The sequence below is a fragment of the Nerophis lumbriciformis genome, linkage group LG01 (genome assembly GCF_033978685.3).
Source record: "Nerophis lumbriciformis linkage group LG01, RoL_Nlum_v2.1, whole genome shotgun sequence".
NCBI lineage: Eukaryota > Metazoa > Chordata > Actinopteri > Syngnathiformes > Syngnathidae > Nerophis > Nerophis lumbriciformis.
The window spans coordinates 61,049,721-61,075,639 of NC_084548.2; the positions used below are offsets into that span (position 1 = coordinate 61,049,721).

Below are 25,919 nucleotides of genomic sequence, written 5' to 3' on the forward strand. Positions count from 1 at the left end.
ATATATATATATAAATAAGAGAAATACTTGAATTTCAGTGTTCATTTATTTACACATATACACACACATAACACTCATCTACTCAATGTTGAGTTAAGGGTTGAATTGTCCATCCTTGTTCTATTCTCTGTCACTATTTTTCTAACCATGCTGAACACCCTCTCTGATGATGCATTCTGCTTCGTCTCCTTGTTGTGTGCGCAGTTGTGCACTGCACTCTCTAAAAGCCATAGATGTTAATGTCACATATGCATGTACAGTAGATGGCAGTATTGTCCTGTTTAAGAGTGTCACAACATTGCTGTTTACGGCAGACGAACTGCTTTATGGTAGACGAAAACATGACTGCTGTAGTTGTGTGTTGTTGCCGCGCTGGGAGGACGTTAATGAAACTGCCTAACAATAAACCCACATAAGAAACCAAGAACTCGCCCTCGATCATTCTACAGTTATAACGTGATTGGGCAGGCACGCTGTTTATATTGTGGGAAAGCGGACGTGAAAACAGGCTGTCGACACGTCACTCAGGTCCGCCTGAATTTCGGGAGATTTTCGGGAGAAAATTTGTCCCGGGAGGTTTTTGGGAGAGGCTCTGGATTTCGGGAGTCTCCCGGAAAAGCCGGGAGGGTTGGCAAGTATGCAAAGACGACACAGAACAAACCAAAAGTGGTGAAACAAAAATGAATATTATCAACAACAGTATCAATATTAGTTACAATTTCAACATAGCAGTGATTAAAAATCCCTCATTGACATTATCATTAGACATTTATAAAAAAAAAAAAGGAACAATAGTGTCACAGTGGCTTACACTTGCATCGCATCTCGTAAGCTTGACAACACACTGTCCAATATTTTCACAAAGATAAAATAAGTCATATTTTTGGTTCATTTAATAGTTAAAACAAATTTACATTATTGCAATCAGTTGATAACATTGTCCTTTACAATTATAAAAGCTTTTTACAAAAATCTACTACTCTGCTTGCATGTCAGCAGACTGGGGTAGATCCTGCTGAAATCCTATGTATTGAATGAATAGAGAATCCTTTTCAATCGGGAAAAAAATCGTTTTTGAATCGAGAATCGTGTTGAATTGAAAAAAAAAATCGATTTTGAATCGAATCGTGATCCCAAGAATCGATATTGAATCGAATCGTGGGACACCCAAAGATTCACAGCCCTAATAAACAAGTACAGTAGTTTTATGAAGTAATGTAATAATAATGTGCAGTATTTAGTAGGGGTGTGAAAAAAAAGGATTTTCGAATGAAACACGATTCTTATTTGTAATTTTAAAAATCGATTTAAAAATGTTTTTATTTATTTACTTTTTAAATCTGTCCTGTTCAGCCACTCAGACAATTCATATTGTTGATGTAGATTATCTTTATCTGCTGTACAGATTTACATTAGAAAATTGTTGGATGCTTCTGTAATTTGTATTTGACTTTATTAAATGTTTGGGGAGAATTTTATTAAACAAAACCGGTTTTCTTTTAAGTGATTTAGAAATGTATTAGAGCTGTTTATGTATTTTATGGAGGAATGTAGTTAATCATAGAACTGGCACCCAATTATATTAACAAAGTATTGATTTTGAATCGAGAATCGTTTCTGAATCTAATTGTTACCCCTGAAAATCGAATCCTATCATGTGGTGCCCAAAGATTCACAGCCTTAATAATAATACTTGTTAGAAACTTACTTTATTTGCCGATTATTAATTTAGGCCTCGTTCACACTGCAGGTCAATTCCAATTTTTTTGCCCACATGCGACATGTATCGGATTTTTTCATGCCGATGTGAACAGTGCAAAGTCCGACCCAGGCCGATTTTGTATGTGGGTATAAATCGGGTTTGTATCGAATGCGACTGCAGTCTGAACACCCCGATTGCATCAATCCGACCAGAACGCCATTAAAAAGCGATAATTATTCGCCAAAATAGACGGTTGCTTAATAAATAGTTGACAAATAAGAAGGAAACACTCGAAAATAAAATATTTTAGGACCTCACGTCAATGTTCCACCATTCCTTTCTCAGACTCTTGACGTCCAAGCAAATGTCCCTTAGAGGAGCGGCTCCACACTGTGTATAAACGTACACAGCAGTCGTTGTCAGTCGAGGAAACAAAAATAAATTAAAGCTGCAAGCAGCGTTGGTCGGGCCCGCCTTTTGCTGGTGTTTCCCGCCTTCACCCATGCAACAAGGTATTGTGTGTAGAATTTAGAGGACAGAAATGAATTTATTCCATTTCACGTTGTCATTATAGGGTATTGTGTGTAGAATTTTGAGGACGAAAAAGAAATAATTCCATTTCCAATGTCATTATAGGGTATTGTGTGTAGAATTTTGAGGACAAAAATTAATTAATTCCATTTCACATTGTCATTATAGGGTATTGTGTGTAGAATTTTTTGGACAAAAATGAATTAATTCCATTTCACATTGTCTACTGTTAGTCCTAAGCGTCCCAATACTTTTGCCTAGTGTTAGTCCTAAGTGTCCCAATACTTTTGTCAAGTTTTAGTCCTAAGTGTCCCAATACTTTTGTCCAGTTTTAGTCCTAAGTGTCCCAATACGTTTGTCCAGTGTAAGTGTCCCAATACTTTTGTCCAGTGGTAGTCCTAAATGTCCCAATACTTTTGTCCAGTTTTAGTCCCAAGTGTCCCAAAACTTTTGGATACTTTTAGTCCTAAGTGTCCCAATACTTTTGTCTCGTGTACCTACCTTCTCTGCATTGTGTGCTCACGCTGGTGCTTCCTGCTTTTAAGCGGCCATCTTGAGACAACAGCAGCGCAGCAGCATCAGCGCAGCAGTTCTTTGAAGGGTTGTAAAATCAAAACCGGAGCAGTAATCAAAACTCTTTCGTCAACTTTTAATCAGAAGGGTTCAATCTCTTTCCTGTGTTAGTTTGAAGCCGAAACGACAAACGCGCTCAGAGGAGATAATGTTTGAAGAAAGGTGACCGGTTTTTACAAAAATGTTGTTTTGAAGGGGGGATTGCAAACTTCCTGTTGATTTTTGCTAGGGGTTGTCAATCTATGAAATGTAGGTCTAAGTGAGACCTACATAGAGGTTTCATGTCTCTCCGACCTTCCTAGTGGGAGTTACAGGCAGTTTTGTCATTTTTTTCTTCCTAGGAGCAGTTTTGTCTGTTTTTTATTCCGAGGGGGCGCTAGAGCGCAATTCTGAGATTTGGGGTTAGCGTTTTTTACTAGATAGCAATTTTTGCCAGTTCTGATGTGTGTGTTCAGTTTGGTGAGTTTTGAAGCATGTTAAGGGGGTCAAATTACAGCTCAAAGAGGCAAAAGTGACTGTTTTTAGTACATTTTTGTCTTGAAGGGGGAATTGCCAAGTTCCTGTTGATTTTTGCTGAAGGATATCAGTGTATGAAATCTAGGTCAAAGTCAGACCCACATAGAGGTTTTTGTTTCATGTCTACGATATTCCTACTGGAAGTTATAGGCTGTTTTGTCTGTGAGCGTAATTTTGAGTTTTGGGGTTTGTTTTTTTTATTAGATGGCAATTTTCGCCAGTCCTGATGTGTGGATCAAATATGGTGAGTTTTGAAGCATGTTAAGTGGGTCAAATTACAGCTCAAAGAGGCGGCGGAAGAATAATAATAAAGAAAGAATAAAACGCTACAGAAACAATAGGTCCTTCTGTCCCAATGCAGAAGGACTCCTTTTGGGAGTCCTTCTACAATGGGCCATGCGGGCCCTATTAAAGTATCATCAGAGGGGATCGGCCTTTGTGATTGACATTAAAAGGCATTAATTGACATTGGACGATCACACACTTCCACAGAAATCGACTGATACTGATACCGATCGGTCCACGACCCGAGTACTAACACGTTTGTACGCTGTACCGTATAGTCCACTCCTTTCCTTCCTTCCAGAAATCGAGGGAGCAAGAGATGCGACAACAGATGGAATGTCGCGACGAAGAGACTCTGGAGCTCAAGGAGACCTACAGTTCACTGCAGCAGGAAGTCGATATCAAAACCAAGAAAGTGAAGAAGGTAACTGAGCCGCGGTTCTGCTAGTATTGGTTGATTATACTTTAACGGTTCTGATGAATGCTCTCTAGTTGTTTGCCAAACTGGAGGCAGTCAAGGCAGAAATTCATGAAATTCAGGAAGCACACATCAGTTCACGCCAGGAACTGGAACAGACCCAGAACGAACTCACCAAGGATCTTAAACTCAAGTATGGAGCCTGCTGACCTACTGACCTACTTATCACCCGAAAAATCCGCTGTCGAGAAAGCAAGTACAGAGTAGATAATCTGATCCGATTACCTACTGTGTACTTGAATGTAACACTAATGGAGACCAAATGATCCTTTCCTTCAGCGATCTCATGAATTGTTTCATGATTCCGTCACTATTCCTTAGATTTGACAAATACTGTCAAATATTGTATTACTTACACCCGATAGACTGTGTGTAAGTGATCAAAACCACTTTTTAGGCGTACAAAGCATAATGTGACCATTTAGAACAGGTGTCAAAGTATTTTTTATTGAGGGCCACGTCGCAATAATGCCCGCCCTCAGAGGGCCACACGCAACATGAATAGGCAAGGCAAGGCAACTTTATTTGTATAGCGCTTTTCATAAACAAGGCAGACTCAAAGTGCTTCACAGACAACAAAGTGAAATGAAAGAAAATAAAAGCAAAATTAAAATGCAGACAATAAAAATAAAAACAGTGCGGACGTTAAAAGTTAAAAGATTTAGCTGAAAGCTAAGGTGAACATAAAAATGTTCAGTCTAGTTTGAAAAGTAGTCAGAGTTGGGGAAAGTCTGACATCTTCAGGAAGTTTATTCCAGCTATTTGTTGCATAGTGCCTGAATGATGCTCTCCCTTGATCTGAGTTTACTCTGGGAACCGTTAACAGATTGGTCTCAGAAGATCTTAGTGATCTAGAGCTGTGTTTTTCAACCTTTATTCAGCTAAGGCCCATTTTTTGCGTTGAAAAAATGCGGAGGCAGACCAAAACAGTTGACAGTAAAAAGTCGTTGTCGCAATTGTTGGATATGACTTTAAAGCATAACCAAGCATGCATCACTATAGCTCTTGTCTCAAAGTAGGTGTACTGTCACAACCTGTCACAGCACACCCTGACTTATTTTGAGGTTTTTGCTGTTTTCCTGTGCGTAGTGTTTTAGTTCTTGTCTTGCGCTCCTATTTTGGTGGCTTTTTCTCTTCTTTTTTTTTTTGTATTTTCCTGTAGCAGTTTCATGTCTTCCTTTATGCGATATTTCCGGCATCTACTTTGTTTTAGCAATCAAGAATATTACAGTTGTTTGTATCCGTCTTTGTGAGGACATTGTTGATTGTCATGTCATGTTCGGATGTACATTGCCTTTGCTCCACAGTAAGTCTTTGCTGTCGTCCAGCATTCTGTTTTTGTTTACATTGTAGCTAGTTCAGTGCATAGCCTTCCCTACGCTTTAATGCCTTTTCTTAGGGGCACTCACCTTTTGTTTATATAGACAGCACAGACACTCAACAACAACACATCATTTGCAGACTATAATTACTGGTTTGCAAAAAAGATTTTTAACCCAAATAGGTGAAATTAGATAATCTCCCACGGCACATCAGACTGTACAGTGGTTGAAAAACACTGATCTAGAGGGCTTACAGTATACAGGTAAAAGCCAGTAAATTAGAATATTTTGAAAAACTTGATTTATTTCAGTAATTGCATTCAAAAGGTGTAACTTGTACATTATATGTATTCATTGCACACAGACTGATGCATTCAAATGTTTGTTTCATTTAATTTTGATGATTTGAAGTGGCAACAAATGAAAATCCAAAATTCCGTGTGTCACAAAATTAGAATATTACTTAAGGCTAATACAAAAAAGGGATTTTTAGAAATGTTGGCCAACTGAAAAGTATGAAAATGAAAAATATGAGCATGTACAATACTCAATACTTGGTTGGAGCTCCTTTTGCCTCAATTACTGCGTTAATGCGGCGTGGCATGGAGTCGATGAGTTTCTGGCACTGCTCAGGTGTTATGAGAGCCCAGGTTGCTCTGATAGTGGCCTTCAACTCTTCTGCGTTTTTGGGTCTGGCATTCTGCATCTTCCTTTTCACAATACCCCACAGATTTTCTATGGGGCTAAGGTCAGGGGAGTTGGCGGGCCAATTTAGAACAGAAATACCATGGTCCGTAAACCAGGCACGGGTAGATTTTGCGCTGTGTGCAGGCGCCAAGTCCTGTTGGAACTTGAAATCTCCATCTCCATAGAGCAGGTCAGCAGCAGGAAGCATGAAGTGCTCTAAAACTTGCTGGTAGACGGCTGCGTTGACCCTGGATCTCAGGAAACAGAGTGGACCGACACCAGCAGATGACATGGCACCCCAAACCATCACCCAACCATGCAAATTTTGCATTTCCTTTGGAAATCGAGGTCCCAGAGTCTGGAGGAAGACAGGAGAGGCACAGGATCCACGTTGCCTGAAGTCTAGTGTAAAGTTTCCACCATCAGTGATGGTTTGGGGTGCCATGTCATCTGCTGGTGTCGGTCCACTCTGTTTCCTGAGATCCAGGGTCAACGCAGCCGTCTACCAGCAAGTTTTAGAGCACTTCATGCTTCCTGCTGCTGACCTGCTCTATGGAGATGGAGATTTCAAGTTCCAACAGGACTTGGCGCCTGCACACAGCGCAAAATCTACCCGTGCCTGGTTTACGGACCATGGTATTTCTGTTCTAAATTGGCCCGCCAACTCCCCTGACCTTAGCCCCATAGAAAATCTGTGGGGTATTGTGAAAAGGAAGATGCAGAATGCAAGACCCAAAAACGCAGAAGAGTTGAAGGCCACTATCAGAGCAACCTGGGCTCTCATAACACCTGAGCAGTGCCAGAAACTCATCGACTCCATGCCACGCCGTATTAACGCAGTAATTGAGGCAAAAGGAGCTCCAACCAAGTATTGAGTATTGTACATGCTCATATTTTTCATTTTCATACTTTTCAGTTGGCCAACATTTCTAAAAATCCCTTTTTTGTATTAGCCTTAAGTAATATTCTAATTTTGTCACACACGGAATTTTGGATTTTCATTTGTTGCCACTTCAAATCATCAAAATTAAATGAAATAAACATTTGAATGCATCAGTCTGTGTGCAATGAATAAATATAATGTACAAGTTACACCTTTTGAATGCAATTACTGAAATAAATCAAGTTTTTCAAAATATTCTAATTTACTGGCTTTTACCTGTATAGTGGGAGCATATCAGTGATATACTTCGGCCCTAGACCACGTAGTGATTTATATGTGAGCAGGAGGATTTTGAAATCAATTCTCTGATGTACAGGGAGCCAATGTAAGGATTTAAGAATTGGTGTAATGTGCTCACATTTTTCGGTCTTTGTTAGAACTCTAGCAGCAGCGTTCTGAACAAGCTGTAGCTGCCTGACAGTTTTTTTGGGAAGACCTGCAAGGAGACCATTACAATAGTCTAACCTACTGGTAATAAAGGCATGTACAAGTTTTTCTAAGTCTTGAGCTGACATGAGCCCTCTAAGTCTTGTTACATTTTTCAGGTGATAGTAGGCCGATTTTGTTACTGATTTGATGTGAGTGTCGAAATGTAAATCAGAATCTAAAATAACCCCAAGATTTCTGGCTTTATTTGAGGTTTTCAGGGACAGTGATTGAAGGTGTCGGGTGACTTTAAACCTTTCTTTTTTAGCACCAAAAACAATTATCTCAGTTTTATCTTCATTTAGTTGTAGGAAATTTTGGCACATCCAGTGTTTGACTTGCTCAATGCACTGGCACAGAAGATCTACGAGGCGATAGTCATTTGGTGATAGGGCTACATAGATTTGGGTGTCATCGGCATAGCAATGATGGTCAATGTTATTATTTTGCATGATTTGTCCTAGTGGGAGCATATAGATGTTAAATAAAGTCGGCCCCAAGATTGAACCTTGGGGGACTCCACACAATACATATAACTATAAATGTATAATAGTCTTGCTGCACAATTTGCAAAAGCAACTGTTTTTTATTAATATATATTTTTTACACATTGATGGATCACTTGCTTTCATTTTTGATGACCAAAATAAACATGATTGGAACATCAGATAATATTCAAGTGGGGAACACATGCAGTCTGTCAACATTGAAAGAACAAATACATTTAGCCAGAAAATGTTTTTTTTTATTCCAAGACATTTTTGCAGGCCACTTAAAATGATGTGAATTAGAACTATATGGTGTGCCACGTTAGAATTATGGGACTGACCGCTTTAAAATGAAGTGGCGCTCTACAATAAAATGACGTGGCGGGCCACGATAACATGACAAGGCAAACCACGTTAGAATGAAATGGTGTGCTGATTTAAATTTACGGGATGGGCCACTTTAAAATGAAGTGTTAGTCCACTTAAAATGATGTGGCAGGCTACATTAGAATTACATGGTGTGCCACGTTAAAATTATGGGAGGGGCCAGATTATAATGAACTGGTGGTCCACAGTAAAATGATGTGGCGGTCCAGATAGAATGATGTAGCGGGCTACATTCTAATTATATTGTGTGTCACATTAAAATTATGAGAAGGGGGCCACATTAAAATGATCTGGTGGTCCACAATAAAATGATGTGGCGAGCTACATTAAAATTATGGGACGGGCCAATATAAAATTAAATGGTGGCCCACAATAAAATTAAGTGGCGGTCCACCTAAAATGATGTGGCAGGCTACATTAGAAATATATGGTGTGCCACTTTAAAATTATGGGAGGGGCCAGATTAAAATGAACTGGTGGTCTATAGTAAAATGATGTGGCGGTCCACATAAAATGATATGGCGGAATACATTAGAATTATATGGTGTGCCATATTAAAATTATGGGATGGGCCAGATTAAAATGATCTGGTGGTCCATCGTAAAATGAAGTGGTGGTCCACATAAAATGATGTGGCGGAATACATTAGAATTATATTGTGTGTCACATTAAAATTCTGGTATGGGCCACTATAAAATTAAGTGCTGGTCCACAATAAAATGATGTGGCGGTCCACATAAAAGTATGTGGTGGGCTACATTAGAATTACATGGTGTGCCACAATAAAATTATGGGTGGGGCCAGATTATAATGAACTGGTGGTCCACAGTAAAATGATGTGGCGGAATACATTAGAATTATATGGTGTGCCACATTAAAATTATGTAAGGAGGGCCACATTAAAATTAACTGGTGGTCCACAGTAAATGTATGTGGCGGTCCACGTTAAAATGATGTGGCAAGCTACATAAAAATTATGGGATGGGTCAGAATAAAATGAAGTGGCGATCCACAACAAAATGAAGTGGCGATCCACATATAAATGATGTGGCGGAATACATTAGATTTATATGGTGTGCCACGTTAAAATTATGGGAGAAGGGCCACCTTAAAATGATCTGGTGGTCTACAATAAAATGATGTGGCAGTCCGCATTAGAATGATGTGGTGGACTACATGATAATTATATGGTGTGCCACATTAAAGTGAAGTGGTGGTCCATAATAAAATTAACTGGTGGTCCACATTAAAATTATGTGGTAGGCTACATTAGAATTATTTGGTGAGCCACGTTAAAATTATGGGACAGGCTACATTAAATTGAAGTGGTGGTTCACATTAAAATTATGTGGTGTGCCACAATAAAATAATGTGGCGGGCCACATTAAAATAGTGTGGTGCTCCACGATACAATTATGTGTCAATCATCATTAGAATGATGTGGCTGTATCGTGTGCCATATCAAAATTATGGGATGGGTCACTTTAAAATGATGTGGTGGTCCACAATATATTGCTTTGGCGGGCCACACTAGAATTATATTGTGTGCCACTTTAAAATTATGGGACTGGCGACTTTAAAATTATGGGACTGGCCACTTTAAAATGAAGTGGTGGTCCACATTAAAAAAAAGTGGAGGCCCACAGTAAAATTATGTGGTAGTCCACATTAAAATGATGTGTTGGGCTACATTAAAATTATATGGTGTGCCACAATAAATTATCAGATGGGCCACATTAAAATTATGGGACTGGCCACTTTAAAATGACGTGGTGGTCCACATTAAGATGAAGTGGAGGCCCACAGTAAAATTATGTGGTAGTCCACATTAAAATGATGTGTTGGGCTACATTAAAATTATATGGTGTGCCACGATTAATTATCAGATGGGCCACAATAATATTATCGGATGGGCCACAATAGAATGACGTGGTGGTCCACATAAGAATGATTTGGCAGGCTACATTAGAATTATATGGTGTGCTAAATTACAATTATGGGACAGGCCAATTTAAAATTAACTGGTAGTCCACAGTAAAATGAAGTGGTGGTCCACAATAAAATTATGTGGTGGTCAACATTGAAAGGATTTGGCGAGCTACATTAAAATTATATGGTGTGCCACATTAAAATTATGGGAATTGCCACTTTAAAATGAAGTGGTGGTCCCTGTTAAAATGAAGTGGAGGTCCACAGTAAAATTATGTGGTAGTCCACATTACAATGATGTGGTGAGCTACACTAAAATTATATGGTGTGCCACTTTAAAATTATGGGATGAGTCAATATTAAATGAAGTGGTGGTCCACATTAGAATGATGTGGCAGGCTACATTAGAATTATATGGTGTGTCACTTTAAAATTATTGGATGGGTCACTATAAAAGCAAGTGGTGGTTCACAGAAAAATTATGTGGTAGTCCACATTAAAATGATGTGGTGAGCAACATTAAAATTATATGGTCTGGCACTTTAAAATTATGAGAGGGGCCACTATAAAATGAGCTGGTGGTCCACAATAAAATGACGTGGCGGTCCATATTAGAATAATGTGGCAGGCTACATTGGAATTATATGGTGTGCCAAATTAAAATTATGGGAGAGAGGCCACTTTAAAATAATCTGGCAGTCCACAATAAAATGATGTGGCGAGCTACATTAATATTGTTGGATGGACCACTATAAAATGAAGTGGTGGTCCACAATAAAATTAAATGGCGGTCCACGTAAAATGTGGTGGCAGGCTACATTAGAAATATATGGTGTGCCACATTAAAATTATGGAAGAGGCTAGATTAAAATGATGTGGTGGTCCACAGTAAAATGTATTGGCGGTCCATATAAAAGGATGTTGCGGAATACATTAGAATTATATGGTGTGCCACATTAAAATTATGGGAGGAGACACAATAAAATGATGTGGTGGTCCACAGTAAAATGATGTTGCGGTCAACATTAAACGGATTTGGCTTGCTACATTAAAATTATATGTTTTGCCACTTTAAAATTATACGGGCCAAATTACAATAAAATTATGTGACTGTCCACGATAAAATTATGTGGTGGTCAACATTGAAAGGATTTGGCGAGCTACATTAAAATTATATGGTGTGCCACATTAAAATTATGGGAATTGCCACTTTAAAATGAAGTGGTGGTCCCTGTTAAAATGAAGTGGAGGTCCACAGTAAAATTATGTGGTAGTCCACATTACAATGATGTGGTGAGCTACACTAAAATTATATGGTGTGCCACTTTAAAATTATGGGATGAGTCAATATTAAATGAAGTGGTGGTCCACATTAGAATGATGTGGCAGGCTACATTAGAATTATATGGTGTGTCACTTTAAAATTATTGGATGGGTCACTATAAAAGCAAGTGGTGGTTCACAGAAAAATTATGTGGTAGTCCACATTAAAATGATGTGGTGAGCAACATTAAAATTATATGGTCTGGCACTTTAAAATTATGAGAGGGGCCACTATAAAATGAGCTGGTGGTCCACAATAAAATGACGTGGCGGTCCATATTAGAATAATGTGGCAGGCTACATTGGAATTATATGGTGTGCCAAATTAAAATTATGGGAGAGAGGCCACTTTAAAATAATCTGGCAGTCCACAATAAAATGATGTGGCGAGCTACATTAATATTGTTGGATGGACCACTATAAAATGAAGTGGTGGTCCACAATAAAATTAAATGGCGGTCCACGTAAAATGTGGTGGCAGGCTACATTAGAAATATATGGTGTGCCACATTAAAATTATGGAAGAGGCTAGATTAAAATGATGTGGTGGTCCACAGTAAAATGTATTGGCGGTCCATATAAAAGGATGTTGCGGAATACATTAGAATTATATGGTGTGCCACATTAAAATTATGGGAGGAGACACAATAAAATGATGTGGTGGTCCACAGTAAAATGATGTTGCGGTCAACATTAAACGGATTTGGCTTGCTACATTAAAATTATATGTTTTGCCACTTTAAAATTATACGGGCCAAATTACAATAAAATTATGTGACTGTCCACGATAAAATTATGTGGCGGCCACACTTGAATTATTACGGTGTGCCACATTAAAAATTATGGGACTGGCTACTTTAAAATGAAGTGGCGGTCCACACTAAAATGGTTAGGCGGGCCAGATTTGGCCCCCGGACCTTGATTTTGACACCTGTGATTTGCACTGAAGTCTTTCCATTGCCATGTTTTGACTGATCGTTTCTCTTTGAGGACGCTGCTGATTGAAAACTTCATTCCGTCGGAGGACAAGAAGAAAGTGGTGAACAGAGCCTACTTTGTGGAGGACGGCGAGCGCTGGAAGATGAGAGCCATCACTCGTGTGGAGGAGTGAGTCCGATGTTTGTGCCGCACAAAGACACACACATCTTTGTTAGCGGTCAGTAAATAGATAACTATCAGTCGTGTTTGTCCACTTCCACACGGACATTAAAATAACGTCACCGTGGCGTTCCACACGTGGAGACATTTGGCTTTTTTTGCCATCCAGAGGTGGACAAAAAGGCATAATCAAAAGATATCAATTAGTTGTTTTTTTTTTCATTTAATTGCATGGTATGACGCACTATCTGGGGTGTGCAGCGCAACACCAGGGGGCGGGGGGTGAACGTGCTTTATCAGTATCATTCAGTAAAAAAGCTGCACTTTACAGAATTGTAGCTGACTTCCTCGTTTTCTTTTTTTTTTTAAATACAGCACACATTTTTTAAATTCATTTTTGTTTTGTAGGTTTAAGTGTTTTTTATTATTATTTGAAATTATGATTAATAATTGAGTACATGTTATTGTTTTTTTCAATATCAAATTATTCAAGTCCATCCATCCATCCATCTTCTTTCGCTTATCCGAGGTTGGGTCGCGGGGGCAGCAGCCTAAGCAGGGAAACCCAGACTTCCCTCTCCCCAGCCACTTCGTCCAGCGCCTCCCGGGGGATCCCGAGGCGTTACCAGGCCAGCCGGGAGACATAGTCTTCCCAACGTGTCCTGGGTCTTCCCCGTGGCCTCCTACCGGTCGGACGTGCCCGAAACACCTCCCTAGGGACCACCTCATCTGGCTCTTCTCGATGTGGAGGAGCAGCGGCTTTACTTTGAGCTCCTCCCGGATGACAGAGCTTCTCACCCTATCTCTAAGGGAGAGCCCCGCCACCCGGCGGAGGAAGCTCATTTCGGCCGCTTGTACCCGTGATCTTGTCCTTTCGGTCACAACCCAAAGCTCATGACCATAGGTGAGGATGGGAACGTAGATCGACCGGTAAATTGAGAGCTTTGCCTTCCGGCTCAGCTCCTTCCTCACCACAACGGAGCGATACAGCGTCCGCATTACTGAAGACGCCGCACCGATCCGCCTGTCGATCTCACGATCCACTCTTCCCTCACTCGTGAACAAGACTACGAGGTACTTGAACTCCTCCACTTGAGGCAAGATCTCCTCCCCAACCCGGAGATGACACTCCACCCTTTTCCGGGCGAGAACCATGGACTCGGACTTGGAGGTGCTGATTCCCATCCCAGTCGCTTCACACTCGGCTGCGAACCGATCCAGTGAGAGCTGAAGATCCTGGCCAGATGAAGCCATCAGGACCACATCATCTGCAAAAAGCAGAGACTTAAAGGCCTACTGAAATGCGATTTTCTTATTTAAACGAGGATAACAGGTCCATTCTATGTGTCATACTTGATCATTTCGCGATTTTGCCATATTTTTGCTGAAAGAATTTAGTAGAGAAAAGTTTGCAACTTTTGGTCGCTGATAAAAGCCTTGCCTCTACCGGAAGTAGCAGACGATATGCGCGTGACGTCACAGGTTGTGGAGCTCCTCACATCTGCACATTGTTTACAATCATGGCCACCAGCAGCGAGAGCGATTCGGACCGAGAAAGCGACAATTTCCCCATTAATTTGAGCGAGGATGAAAGATTCGTGGATGAGGAAAGTGAGAGTGAAGGACTAGAGGGCAGTGGGAGCGATTCAGATAGGGAAGATGCTGTGAGAGGCGGGTGGGACCTGATATTCAGCTGGGAATGACTAAAACAGTAAATAAACACAAGACATATATATACTCTATTAGCCACAACACAACCAGGCTTATATTTAATATGCCACAAATGAATCCCGCATAACAAACACCTCCCCCCTCCCGTCCATATAACCCGCCAATACAACTCAAACACCTGCACAACACACTCAATCCCACAGCCCAAAGTACCGTTCACCTCCCCAAAGTTCATACAGCACATATATTTCCCCAAAGTCCCCAAAGTTACGTACGTGACATGCACATAGCGGCACGCACGTACAGGCAAGCGATCAAATGTTTGGAAGCCGCAGCTGCATGCGTACTCACGGTACCGCGTCTGCGCATCCAACTCAAAGTCCTCCTGGTAAGAGTCTCTGTTGTCCCAGTTCTCCACAGGCCAATGGTAAAGCTTGACTGTCATCTTTCGGTAATGTAAACAATGAAACACCGGCCGTGTTTGTGTTGCTGCAGCCGCCCGCAATACACCGCTTCCCACCTACAGCTTTCTTCTTTGCTGTCTCCATTGTTCATTGAACAAATTGCAAAAGATTCACCAACACAGATGTCCAGAATACTGTGGAATTTTGCGATGAAAACAGACGACTTAATAGCTGGCCACCATGCTGTCCCAAAATGTCCTCCACAATCCGTGACGTCATCATACCGAGACGTTTTCAGCAGGATATTTTGCGCGAAATTTAAAATTGCACTTTAGTAAGCTAACCCATGTGTTGCAATGTTAAGATTTCATCATTGATATATAAACTATCAGACTGCGTGGTCGGTAGTAGTGGTTTTTAGTAGGCCTTTAATCCTGCACCCACCAAACTGGATCCCCTCAACGCCTTGACTGCGCCTAGAAATTCTGTCCATAAAAGTTATGAACAGAATTGGTGACAAAGGGCAGCCTTGGCGGAGTCCAACCCTCACTCTAAACGGGTCCGACTTACTGCCGGCAATGCGGACCAAGCTCTGACACTGATCATACAGGGAGCGGACCGCCACAATCAGACAGTCCGATAACCCATACTCTCTGAGCACTCCCCACAGGACTTCCCGGGGGAAGTCCACAAAGCACATGTAGACTGGTTGGGCAAACTCCCATGCACCCTCAAGGACCCTGCCGAGAGTGTAGAGCTGGTCCACAGTTCCACGACCAGGACAAAAACCACACCGTTCCTCCTGAATCCGAGGTTAGACTATCCGGCGTAGCCTCCTCTCCAGTACACCTGAATAGACCTTACCGGGAAGGGAAGGCGGTATTTGGTCTTTTTTTTTTTTCCAGGCAAATTTATGATGAAAAAACAATGCTAATATATATTATCTATATTTCTTTCTTTCAGTTTTTGTTTTCTTACAGATACAGATGTCATTTTTCAAAAGTTATTTGACTAAATTCATTTGGAAAAAAAGTACATTTTACAAAACTCTAAAACATTTGCAGCTGAGATAGGCTCCGGCAACCCCCGCGACCCCGAAAGGGACAAGCGGTAGAAAATGGATGAATGAATGGATGGATAATACCATTTATATCCGCCCTGAGATCGGTAGGTCGTGAGTTCAAACCCCGGCCCGAGTCATACCAAAGACTGTAAAAATGGGACCCATTACCTTCCTGCTTGGCACTCAGCATCAAGGGTTGAAATTGGAGGTTGAATCACCAAAAATTATTCCTGGGCGCGGCCACCGCTGCTGCTCACTGCTCCCCTCACCTCCCAGGGGGTGATCAAGGGTGATGGGTCAAATGCAGAGAATAATTTCGCCACACCTAGTGTGTGTGTGACAATCATTGGTACTTCAACTTAATTGTCGCGGCCGAGAGTTGGGATGAGGGCGAAATGTTCTCTTCTGCCTCAGGGGGGCGCCACAGACTATATTGCTAAAAAGCACTGCCCTGAAAAGTGTGCCGTGTGTTGGCATGACGTCACACACCCTGGAGCTCCTTTCCCAGTAGGTCGTTTTTGTGGCAATTCTGAAGGATTTCGGGCAGCCCGAGTCAACATTTCCGCAAAGTATTTTCGAAGATCGGGAAGTAAGAGTGCGTACATTTTGGCTCCTGCACTTTGTGGCTACTTTGTAGATTCAAATTCAGAGAAAAGACATTACGCGTCAGATAGCGAAAAGTCGGAATGTTCATTCTGCAGGTCTACGTGTAGATCGGATTCAAGGACAAATCCCAAATAGGCATCCGACTAGAGGTGGGAATCTTTGGCCACCTCACGATTATGATTCAAGAGCTACTATCCTTATGTTTTTTTTTATATACAATAATAATACAATTCCAAAGCAACATGGCTGTAATGACAATGCAAATAAGGGATTTGTATTCACTGTTATGTTGGAATTATTATAAATATTGATACTGTTGTAGATATTCATTTTTGTGTGGCTACTTTGGATTGTTTTGTGACATGTTTGTGTGTCCGCTCAATTACTCTATTAATGCATCATTCATTTATGTACAAAACCCAAAACCAGTGAAGTTGGCACATTGTGTATAAATGGTAAATAAAAACAAAATACGATGATTTGCAAATCCTTTTCACCTTATATTCAATTGAATAGACTGCAAAGACAAGATATTTAATGTTCGAAATGGAAAACTTTGTTGTTTTTTGCAAATATCAGCTCATTTGGAAATTGACGCCTGCAACATGTTTCAAAAAAGCCGGCACAAGTGGCAAAAAGGACTGAGAAAGTTGAGGAATGCTCATCAAACACTTTTTTGGAACATCCCACAGGGTATAAAAGCATGATTGGGTATAAAAGCAGCTTCCACGAAATGCTCAGTCATTCACAAACAAGGATGGGGCGAGGGTCACCACTTTGTGAACAAATGCATGAGCAAATTGTCGAACAGTTTAAGGACAACTAGCTATTGCAAGAAATTTAGGTCTTTCCCCATCTAATATATCATCAAAAGTTTCAGAGAATCTGGAGAAATCACTGCACGTTAGCGATGATATTACAGACCTTCGATCCTTCAGGCGGTACTGCATCAGAAACAGACATCAGTGTGGAAAGGATATCACCACACGCGCTCAGTAACACTTCAGAAAACCGGTGTCAGTAACTACAGTTGGTCGCTACATCTGTAAGTGCAAGTTAAAACTCTACTATGCAAAGCGAAAGCCATCAACAACGCCCAGAAATGCTGCCGGGTTCGCTGGGCCCGAGCGCATCTAAGATGGACTGATGCAAAGTGGAAAAGTGTTCTGTGGTCTGACGCGTCCACATTTCAAATTGTTTTTGGAAACTGTGGACGTCGTGTCATCCGGAACAAAGAGGAAAAGAACCATCCGGATTGTTCTAGGCGCAAAGTTCAAAAGCCAGCATCTGTGATGGTATGGGGGTGTATTAGTGCCCAAGGCATGGGTATTTCACACATATGTGAAGGTACCATTAATGCTGAAAGGTACATACAGGTTTTGGAGCAACATATGTTGCCATCCAAGCAACGTTATCATGGACGCCCCTGCTTATTTCAGCAAGACAATGCCAAGCCACTTTGAAAATGTGTGGCGCAATATGAAGCCTAAAATACCTCGAACTGTTGAACAACTTAAGCTGTACATCAAGCAAGAATGGGAAAGAATTCCACCTGAAAAGCTTCAAAAATTGGTACCTTCAGTTCCCAAACGTTTACTGAGGGTTGTTAAAAGGAAAGGCCATGTAACACAGTGGTAAAAATGCCCCCTGTGCCAACTTTTTTGCAATGTGTTGCTGCCATTAAATTCTAAGTTAATGATTATTTGCAAAAAAGAAAAAAAAAAGAAGTTTCTCAGTTGGAACATTAAATATCTTGTCTTTGCATATAAGTTGAAAAGGATTTACAAATCATTGTATTCTATTTTTATTTACCATTTACGCAACATGCCAACTTCACTGGTTTTGGGGTTTGTACTAATCAATTCTATATGTTTGACATACGATGCATGTAAAAATGTATTATTTCCCCCACCTCTACATGCTCCCGTGCAGTAAAGGAAGCAGTTGACATCTTGCCATACTTGACATAATGTTGCAGCTCTGCTCCTCCAACAGCGATCGTCAGATGCTGAGCAGGCCTCAGTCAGCTGTCGGATTCAGACGGCCTCTCAGTCACCACGCGCTCATGGCCATGATGATTAGTCTTGACATGAGGTACAAGGTGAGCGGCACTTCCTACTCTTGGAACTCAGGTCTGCAGACGTCATACACACCTCGAACAAAAACGCTCTTCTGCACCCGCTGAAGGATTACATTTTAAAGTAGTTACCTTTTGTCCTTTGCTAGATCGTCATACAAAGTATAACATACTTGATCATCACAGTTGATTACAGAATGTCTCTGCAGGATTATGCTCTTGGTCAGGCGGTGTCCAAAGTGCGGACCGGGGGCCATTTTTTATCAACCCACAGCTCATTCTGAAAATAGTAAATACTGAACTAAAAGAGCAAACGAGTGAAATATAACGTTAAAAAGTAGCAATGTTGACTCTAATAACACAAAGATGCCATGCAGTCTGTTTTTTTTTCTTTAAAACTGTCATTGCTCAAAAAATAATAATGAATCAAAATCAATGTTGTCAGGAATTATTGACATATTTAAGGCTCCAATTACTTCACATCAAATATTACACTTTGAAATATTTTTTGGGGGGTAAATTATGCATATTTTTTGTGTTTGTCATAAAAAATAGGGTTTTGGCATAAAGGGTGTCAAACTCAAATACTGAGTGGGCCAAAATTTAAAACTGAACAAAGCCGCTGGCCAAGGTTGAACAAATAAACCTTTTAATAGGGACCCAAACAAGTTTTGCATTGAATATTGAACAAGCAAGGCTTATATAACTTTATAGTGACATGCAAAATCGAGTTTCAAATAATAATAATTAAAAAATATCAATGGCATATCAAATACAATTTAAATAAAAATGTAATGTCTCTTTTCTATTTGCAGCCTTCTGAGGTAAATATCAACATTAACTTTTTCCACAGGCTAATAAATTAGAAAATAAAATAACAATGAATAAAACAACCATTCAGGACTTTAAATTGCTCAGTTCGCAACACACTGATCTAATCTGATGTGCCCAAGCCAGATATCTGCCATATTTTCTTGGATGCTAGTTCATTAATGTCGGGGCTCAGGCTTTGAGCTGAGGCAACCTTCATTATCGAACAAAGGTGTTCATCAGTCATTATACCTCGTAGTCCACCCGGACCACAGTCTTGGAGGCGTACTTTAAAACACTGCGTTTATCGTCCTCCACGAGCTGTCGTCACGTCTGCTTTTCAACCATTCCAACAACGTGCTGGCCCGATCACAAAATATGTGCGACTTCAGCACGCACACACGTAAATGCAATGCATACTTGGCCAACAGCGATACAGGTTACACTGGCGGTGCCCGTATAAATAACTTTAACACTGTTAGAAATATGCGCCACACTGTGAATCCACACCAAACAAGAATGACAAACACATTTCGGGAGAACATCCGCACCGTAACACAACATAAACACAACAAAACAAATACCCAGAATCCCATGCAGCCCTAACTCTTCCGGGCTGCAATATACACCCCCGCAATATAATTGTGAAGAACATAATGTCATGGCTGTCTTGAATTTCCAATAATTTCTACAACTGTTATTTTTTGTGATAGAGTGATTGGAGCACATACTTGTTGGTCACAAAAAACATTCATGAAGTTTGGTTCTTTTATGAATTTATTATGGGTCTACTGAAAATGTGACCAAACCTGCTGGGTCAAAAGTATACATACAGCAACATACATGATCAATTTTGGTGATGTTGAAAAGTTACAATCAAATCAAATTAGCTTAATGGCATGGCCTCTTAACTTCACGTGAGTGATTATGATTGACGACACCTGTTGACTTGTCTGAGCCCATTTAAATAGGACTAATGTGATGCAGTCATTAGACTCTTACAAACGCGACAATGGGTGTCATGTCTGTGATCATGTTTTGTTTAGTTATGTTCTGCTTGGTCTTTGGACACTTTTTAGTTCCTGTTTTCACTCCCTTGCCTTGGTCACCATAGCAACCCATTACTTTCACCTGTTTCCCGTTTGGACTCACATACCTGTGTTAATCATGATCACTACTATTTAAGCCTGTCACTTTCAGTTAGTCTGTCTGGCGACATTATCTTCTGCTAACTCTGATACCTCTGTCATTATCATGCCTTGTTTATGCTTCATGCCATGCCAGTAAGTGTTTGTTTTTTCAGGTCACAGTGTAGTTTTTCATGTCCATAGTTTCTGTCTAAATGTTAGTTTTTGTTTTCATAGCTAAGTTTGCTTGAGCGTGCCTTTTGTTTGTTCATTTGTTAGTGTTAAAATAAATGATGTATTTACCTTCAAGCCATGTCCGCTCCAACTTTTATTGCATCTCGGGAAAACAAACCCGCCATAGTCCACGTCATGACAATGGGAAAGTCAAAGGAACTCAGCACAGATCTGAAAAACAAATCATTGACTTGAACAAGTCAGGAACGTCACTTGGAGCCATTTCAAAGCAACTTAAAAGGAACAATGAAAAAGGAGGATTACCTGCAAATTCTTCAGGACAACCTAAAATCATCAGCCCGGAGGTTGGGTCTTGGGCGCATTTGGGTGTTCCAACAGGACAATGACTATAAACAAACATCAAAAGTGGTAAAGGAATGGCTAAATCCGGCTAGAATTAAGGTTTTAGAATGGCCTTTCCAAAGTCCTGACTTAAACCCCATTGAGAACATGTGGACAATGCTGAAGAAACAAGTACATGTCAGAAAACCAACAAACTTTGCTGAACTGCACCAATTTTGTCAAGAGGAGTGGTCAAAAATTCAACCATAAGCTTGCCAGAAGCTTGTGAATGGCTACCAAAAGCGCCTTATTGCAATGAAACTTGCCAAGGGACATGTAACCAAATATTAACATTGCTATATGTATACTTTTGACCCAGCAGATTTGGTCACATTTTCAGTAGACCCATAATAAATTCATAAAAGAACCAAACTTCATGAATGTTTTTTGTGACCACCAAGTATGTGCTCCAATCACTCTATCACAAAAAAATAAGAGTTGTAGAAATTATTGGAAACTCAAGACAGCCATGACATTATGTTCTTTACAAGTGTATGTAAACTTTTGACCACGACTGTATATATATATATATGTCTATATAAATGCATATGTATATATATGTGTATATATAGAAATATATGTATATATATATATATATATATATATATACATATATATATGTGTGTGTATATATATATATATATATATATATATATATATATACATATACATATAGGGACAAGCGGTAGAAAATGGATGGATGTAGTGAATTATATTTATATAGCGCTTTTCTCTAGTGACTCAAAGCGCTTTACATAGTGAAAACCCAATATCTTAGTTACATTTAAACCAGTGTGGGTGGCACTGGGAGCAGGTGGGTAAAGTGTCTTGCCCAAGGACACAACGGCAGTGACTAGGATTGCGGAAGCGGGGATCGAACCTGCAACCCTCAGGTTGATGGCATGGCCACTCTACCAACTGAGCTATACCGCCCCATGTATAAATATATATATATATATATATATATATATATATATATATATATATATATATATATATATATATATATATATATATATATATATATATATATATAAATATAAATATATATATATGTATATGTATATATACATATATATGTATATAAATATGTGTAAAAATATATATACATATATATGTATACATATATATGTGTATATATATATATATATATATATATATATATATATACATATATATATACATATACATGTATATATATATATGTGTGTAAAAAAAAAATATATATACATATATATGTGTATATATATATACATATATGTATATACATATACACATATATGTATATATACAGATGTGTATGTATATATACATATATGTATGTATATATACATATATGTAATATTACCTTTACTTATGACTTATTTTTTTAACATTTTGTCATATATTTATATATATACAGTACATGTATGTGTATATATATATATATATATAATATGAACACACACACACATCTATACATATATAAATATGTATATATATATACATACATACATACATATATATACACATACATACACAAACCCCGTTTCTGTATGAGTTGGGAAATTGTGTTATTCCGTTTATATTTACATCTAACACAATTTCCCAACTCATATGGAAACGGGGTTTGTATATGTATGTGTGTGTGTGTGTGTGTATATATATATATATATATATATATATATATATATATATATATATATATATATATATATATATATATATATATATATATATATATATATATATATATATGTGTGTGTGTGTGTGTGTGTATATATATATATATATATATATATATATATATATATATATATATATATACACACACACACACACACACAATTTAAAATTATATATGTATTTTTTATTTTTATTTTAATGACTGCGACCCTTCCGAGTCTTCCAGGACCAAACTTGAGCGCAGCCCTGAAGGTTAAAAAAAAAAAAATCAATAAAATAGTTTTTTGAAAATGAAAAGTATCAAAATGGCCCCCGCACGCTTTCATTTTTTAGTGGGCGGGCCTCAGTGGAAAAGGTTTGGACACCCCTGCCCTTGGCGATGTGACCAGTTGGTAGCTGCGACCAAATATTGCCATGTTTTGTCTCGGTCTACCCCGTCCAGGCAGAGAACCTGCTCCTCCTGGACATGGACCTTCCGTCTCGGACCACCAAAAACTACCAGCAGCCCGTCATCGCTCCGAAGGTTGTAGCAGCCCTGAAGGACGCCCTGAAGGACGAAGAGGACCTGGAGGTGGACGCGTCAGAGTGCAATGCTGACTTTGAACCACTCAGCAGTGCCGGGGGCGGTCTGAGGAGACACAAGTCCGGGTGAGTCCACCAAACCTCATGGAAGTACTCTGAATAGTACCTTAGTATACCTTTACCTTTCAGTCACTCAAGAACAGACAAGCAGTCCCACGGCGCTTCATGCAGCCTTCAGAATCTGACATCCCCAATTTACCCACAATCCCGCGGGCTGGTGCCCAAGTGAAAGGCGTCTACCTCAAGTATGAGAAACATTTTTCATGGACCAGATGCTTTTCTTCCAGAACATTCTTGGTGAATGTGTTGTGTGCCAGGCAGTGTTGGGTTAGTTACTGAAAACCAGTAACTAGTTACAGTTACTAGTTACTTTATTTCAAAAGTAACTCAGTTACTTACACCAAAAAGTAATGCGTTACTGTGAAAAGTAACTATTTAGTTACTTCTTCTTTTTTAAAGCTCCCATTAATGCCCTGTTAGCCTTCATTTCAGTACTGTTATTGCACTGGAGAATAATACAATCTGTTGATCAACTTGACGTGCATTTGCATCACTGAACTCTGCTAAGCAATGTGGTCTACGTACCACACACAAAGACAAAGATATGTTTCAAAGGGCCAATTCATTTCAGGCCAGAACAAATTTACAAAACTATTTTAAATAGCTGCAACATAACATACATAAGTAACAAACAGCATAATAACAACATAGCTGTAAACCAAGGAAGTACTTTAAATTTAACTTTACATGCACAAAGCCTAACCAGGCGTTTTTTCTCTCAAGGAATTCGGAAATAAAATCATGTCTGAAGCCCAGAACACTACGCATTTCCCCAGTTTTAGTTTAGTTATGAACAGAATCGGTGACAAAGGGCAGCCTTGGCGGAGTCCAACCCTCACTGGAAACGTGTCCGACTTACTGCCAGCAATGCGGACCAAGCTCTGGCACTGAGCATACAGGGAGCGGACTGCCACAATGAGACAGTCCGATACCCCATACTCTCTGAGCACTCCCCACAGGACTTCCCGAGGGACACGGTCGAATGCCTTCTCCAAGTCCACAAAACACATGTAGACTGGTTGGGCAAACTCCCATGCACCCTCAAGGACCCTGCCGAGAGTATAGAGCTGGTCCACAGTTCCACGACCAGGACGAAAACCACACTGTTCCCCCTGAATCCGAGGTTCGACTATCCGACGTAGCCTCCTCTCCAGTACACCTGAATAGACTTTACCGGGAAGGCTGAGGCGTGTGTTCCCACGATAGTTAGAACACACCCTCCGGTTCCCCTTCTTAAAGAGAGGAACCACCACCCCGGTCTGCCAATCCAGAGGTACCGCCCCCGATGTCCACGCGATGCTGCAGAGTCTTGTCAACCAAGACAGCCCCACAGCATCCAGAGCCTTAAGGAACTCCGGGCGGATCTCATCTACCCCTGGGGCCTTGCCACCGAGGAGCTTTTCAACTACCTCAGCGACCTCAGCCCCAGAAATAGGAGAGCCCACCACAGACTCCCCAGGCACTGCTTCCTCCGTGTTGGTGGGATTGAGGAGGTCTTCGAAGTATTCCCTCCACCGATCCACAACATCCGCAGTCGAGGTCAGCAGAACACCATCCTCGCCATACACGGTGTTGATAGTGCACTGCTTCCCCTTCCTGAGGCGGCGGATGGTGGTCCAGAATTGCTTCGAAGCTGTCCGGAAGTCTTTTTCCATGGCTTCCCCGAACTCCTCCCATGTCCGAGTTTTTGCCTCTGCGACCGCTAAAGCCACACACCGCTTGGCCTGTCGGTACCTGTCCACTGCCACAGGAGTCCTATGAGCCAAAAGAACCCGATAGGACTCCTTCTTCAGCTTGACAGCATCCCTCACCGCCGGTGTCCACGAACGGGTTCAAGGATTACCGCCACGACAAGCACCAACTACCTTGCGGCCACACTACGCATTTCCCCAGTTTTAGTTTAGAGATAAGGAAAGATTGGCCTGGCCCACTAGGATCCCTCTTTATGTTTGTGAACTTTATAGTCTATACATTTAGAGCAGTGGTTCTTAACCTGGGTTCGATCGAACCCTAGGGGTTCAGCGAAGGTCAAGACACACCCGACTCATCGTCTAAATAAAAACTTCTCCCTATCACTGTGTTATGTATACCCCCAAACAATGTTCCCTTTAATTTTCCATCTGATTTGCAGGTGTGTAAATGTTAGAATAATTATGTATAAGTTCTCACACAACTCTTATGCTTAAAGGCCGTTGCTATAGTTATTATCAATTGTGCTGAAGTTGTACTTTTCTATCTGTGCAAAGGCACAACTTGTAATCCTGCTTTGCGAGTTGTCTCGTGTCAGCAGTTTGTTTCCAGACCCTGCCTGCTGACAGCCAAGGACGGACATCGAGTACCTCAACGCAGATAAAACAGAGACAGGGCGAAATCACGAGTCTCAGCACATTTCCATTCTGAATAATCATGTATTGTGTCTACTGGGGCTGCTTGCATTACCCCTCCCTTCAGAAGCAGCCTCAGTGATGTTAACTAGGGACCTCCCGAATAAATAGAGGAGCACGTGGGACTGTACCTTAGAGCGTAGGGTGAAACTGTAACTGAGTGTACAGCCCAATACGTCTCTCCTCATGAGTAAAATTCAACTCTG

General features: G+C 40.3%; 1 protein-coding gene across 2 annotated transcripts in view; it reads left to right on the forward strand.

The window, feature by feature from the left end:
• The window catches only part of LOC133570635 (kinesin-like protein KIF3B), a 47,435-nt gene extending 22,828 nt beyond the window's left edge, over positions 1 to 24,607 (forward strand). For both annotated transcript variants that reach the window (XM_061923330.2, XM_061923329.2), the window contains exons 4-9: positions 3,909 to 4,031; positions 4,100 to 4,218; positions 12,581 to 12,697; positions 18,428 to 18,533; positions 23,130 to 23,335; positions 23,399 to 24,607. In XM_061923330.2, coding sequence (XP_061779314.2) covers positions 3,909 to 4,031; positions 4,100 to 4,218; positions 12,581 to 12,697; positions 18,428 to 18,533; positions 23,130 to 23,335; positions 23,399 to 23,498 — 771 coding nt within the window. In that variant the 3' untranslated portion in view covers positions 23,499 to 24,607. The remainder of the gene's footprint in view (positions 1 to 3,908; positions 4,032 to 4,099; positions 4,219 to 12,580; positions 12,698 to 18,427; positions 18,534 to 23,129; positions 23,336 to 23,398) is intronic.
• The last annotated feature ends 1,312 nt before the right edge of the window (positions 24,608 to 25,919 follow it).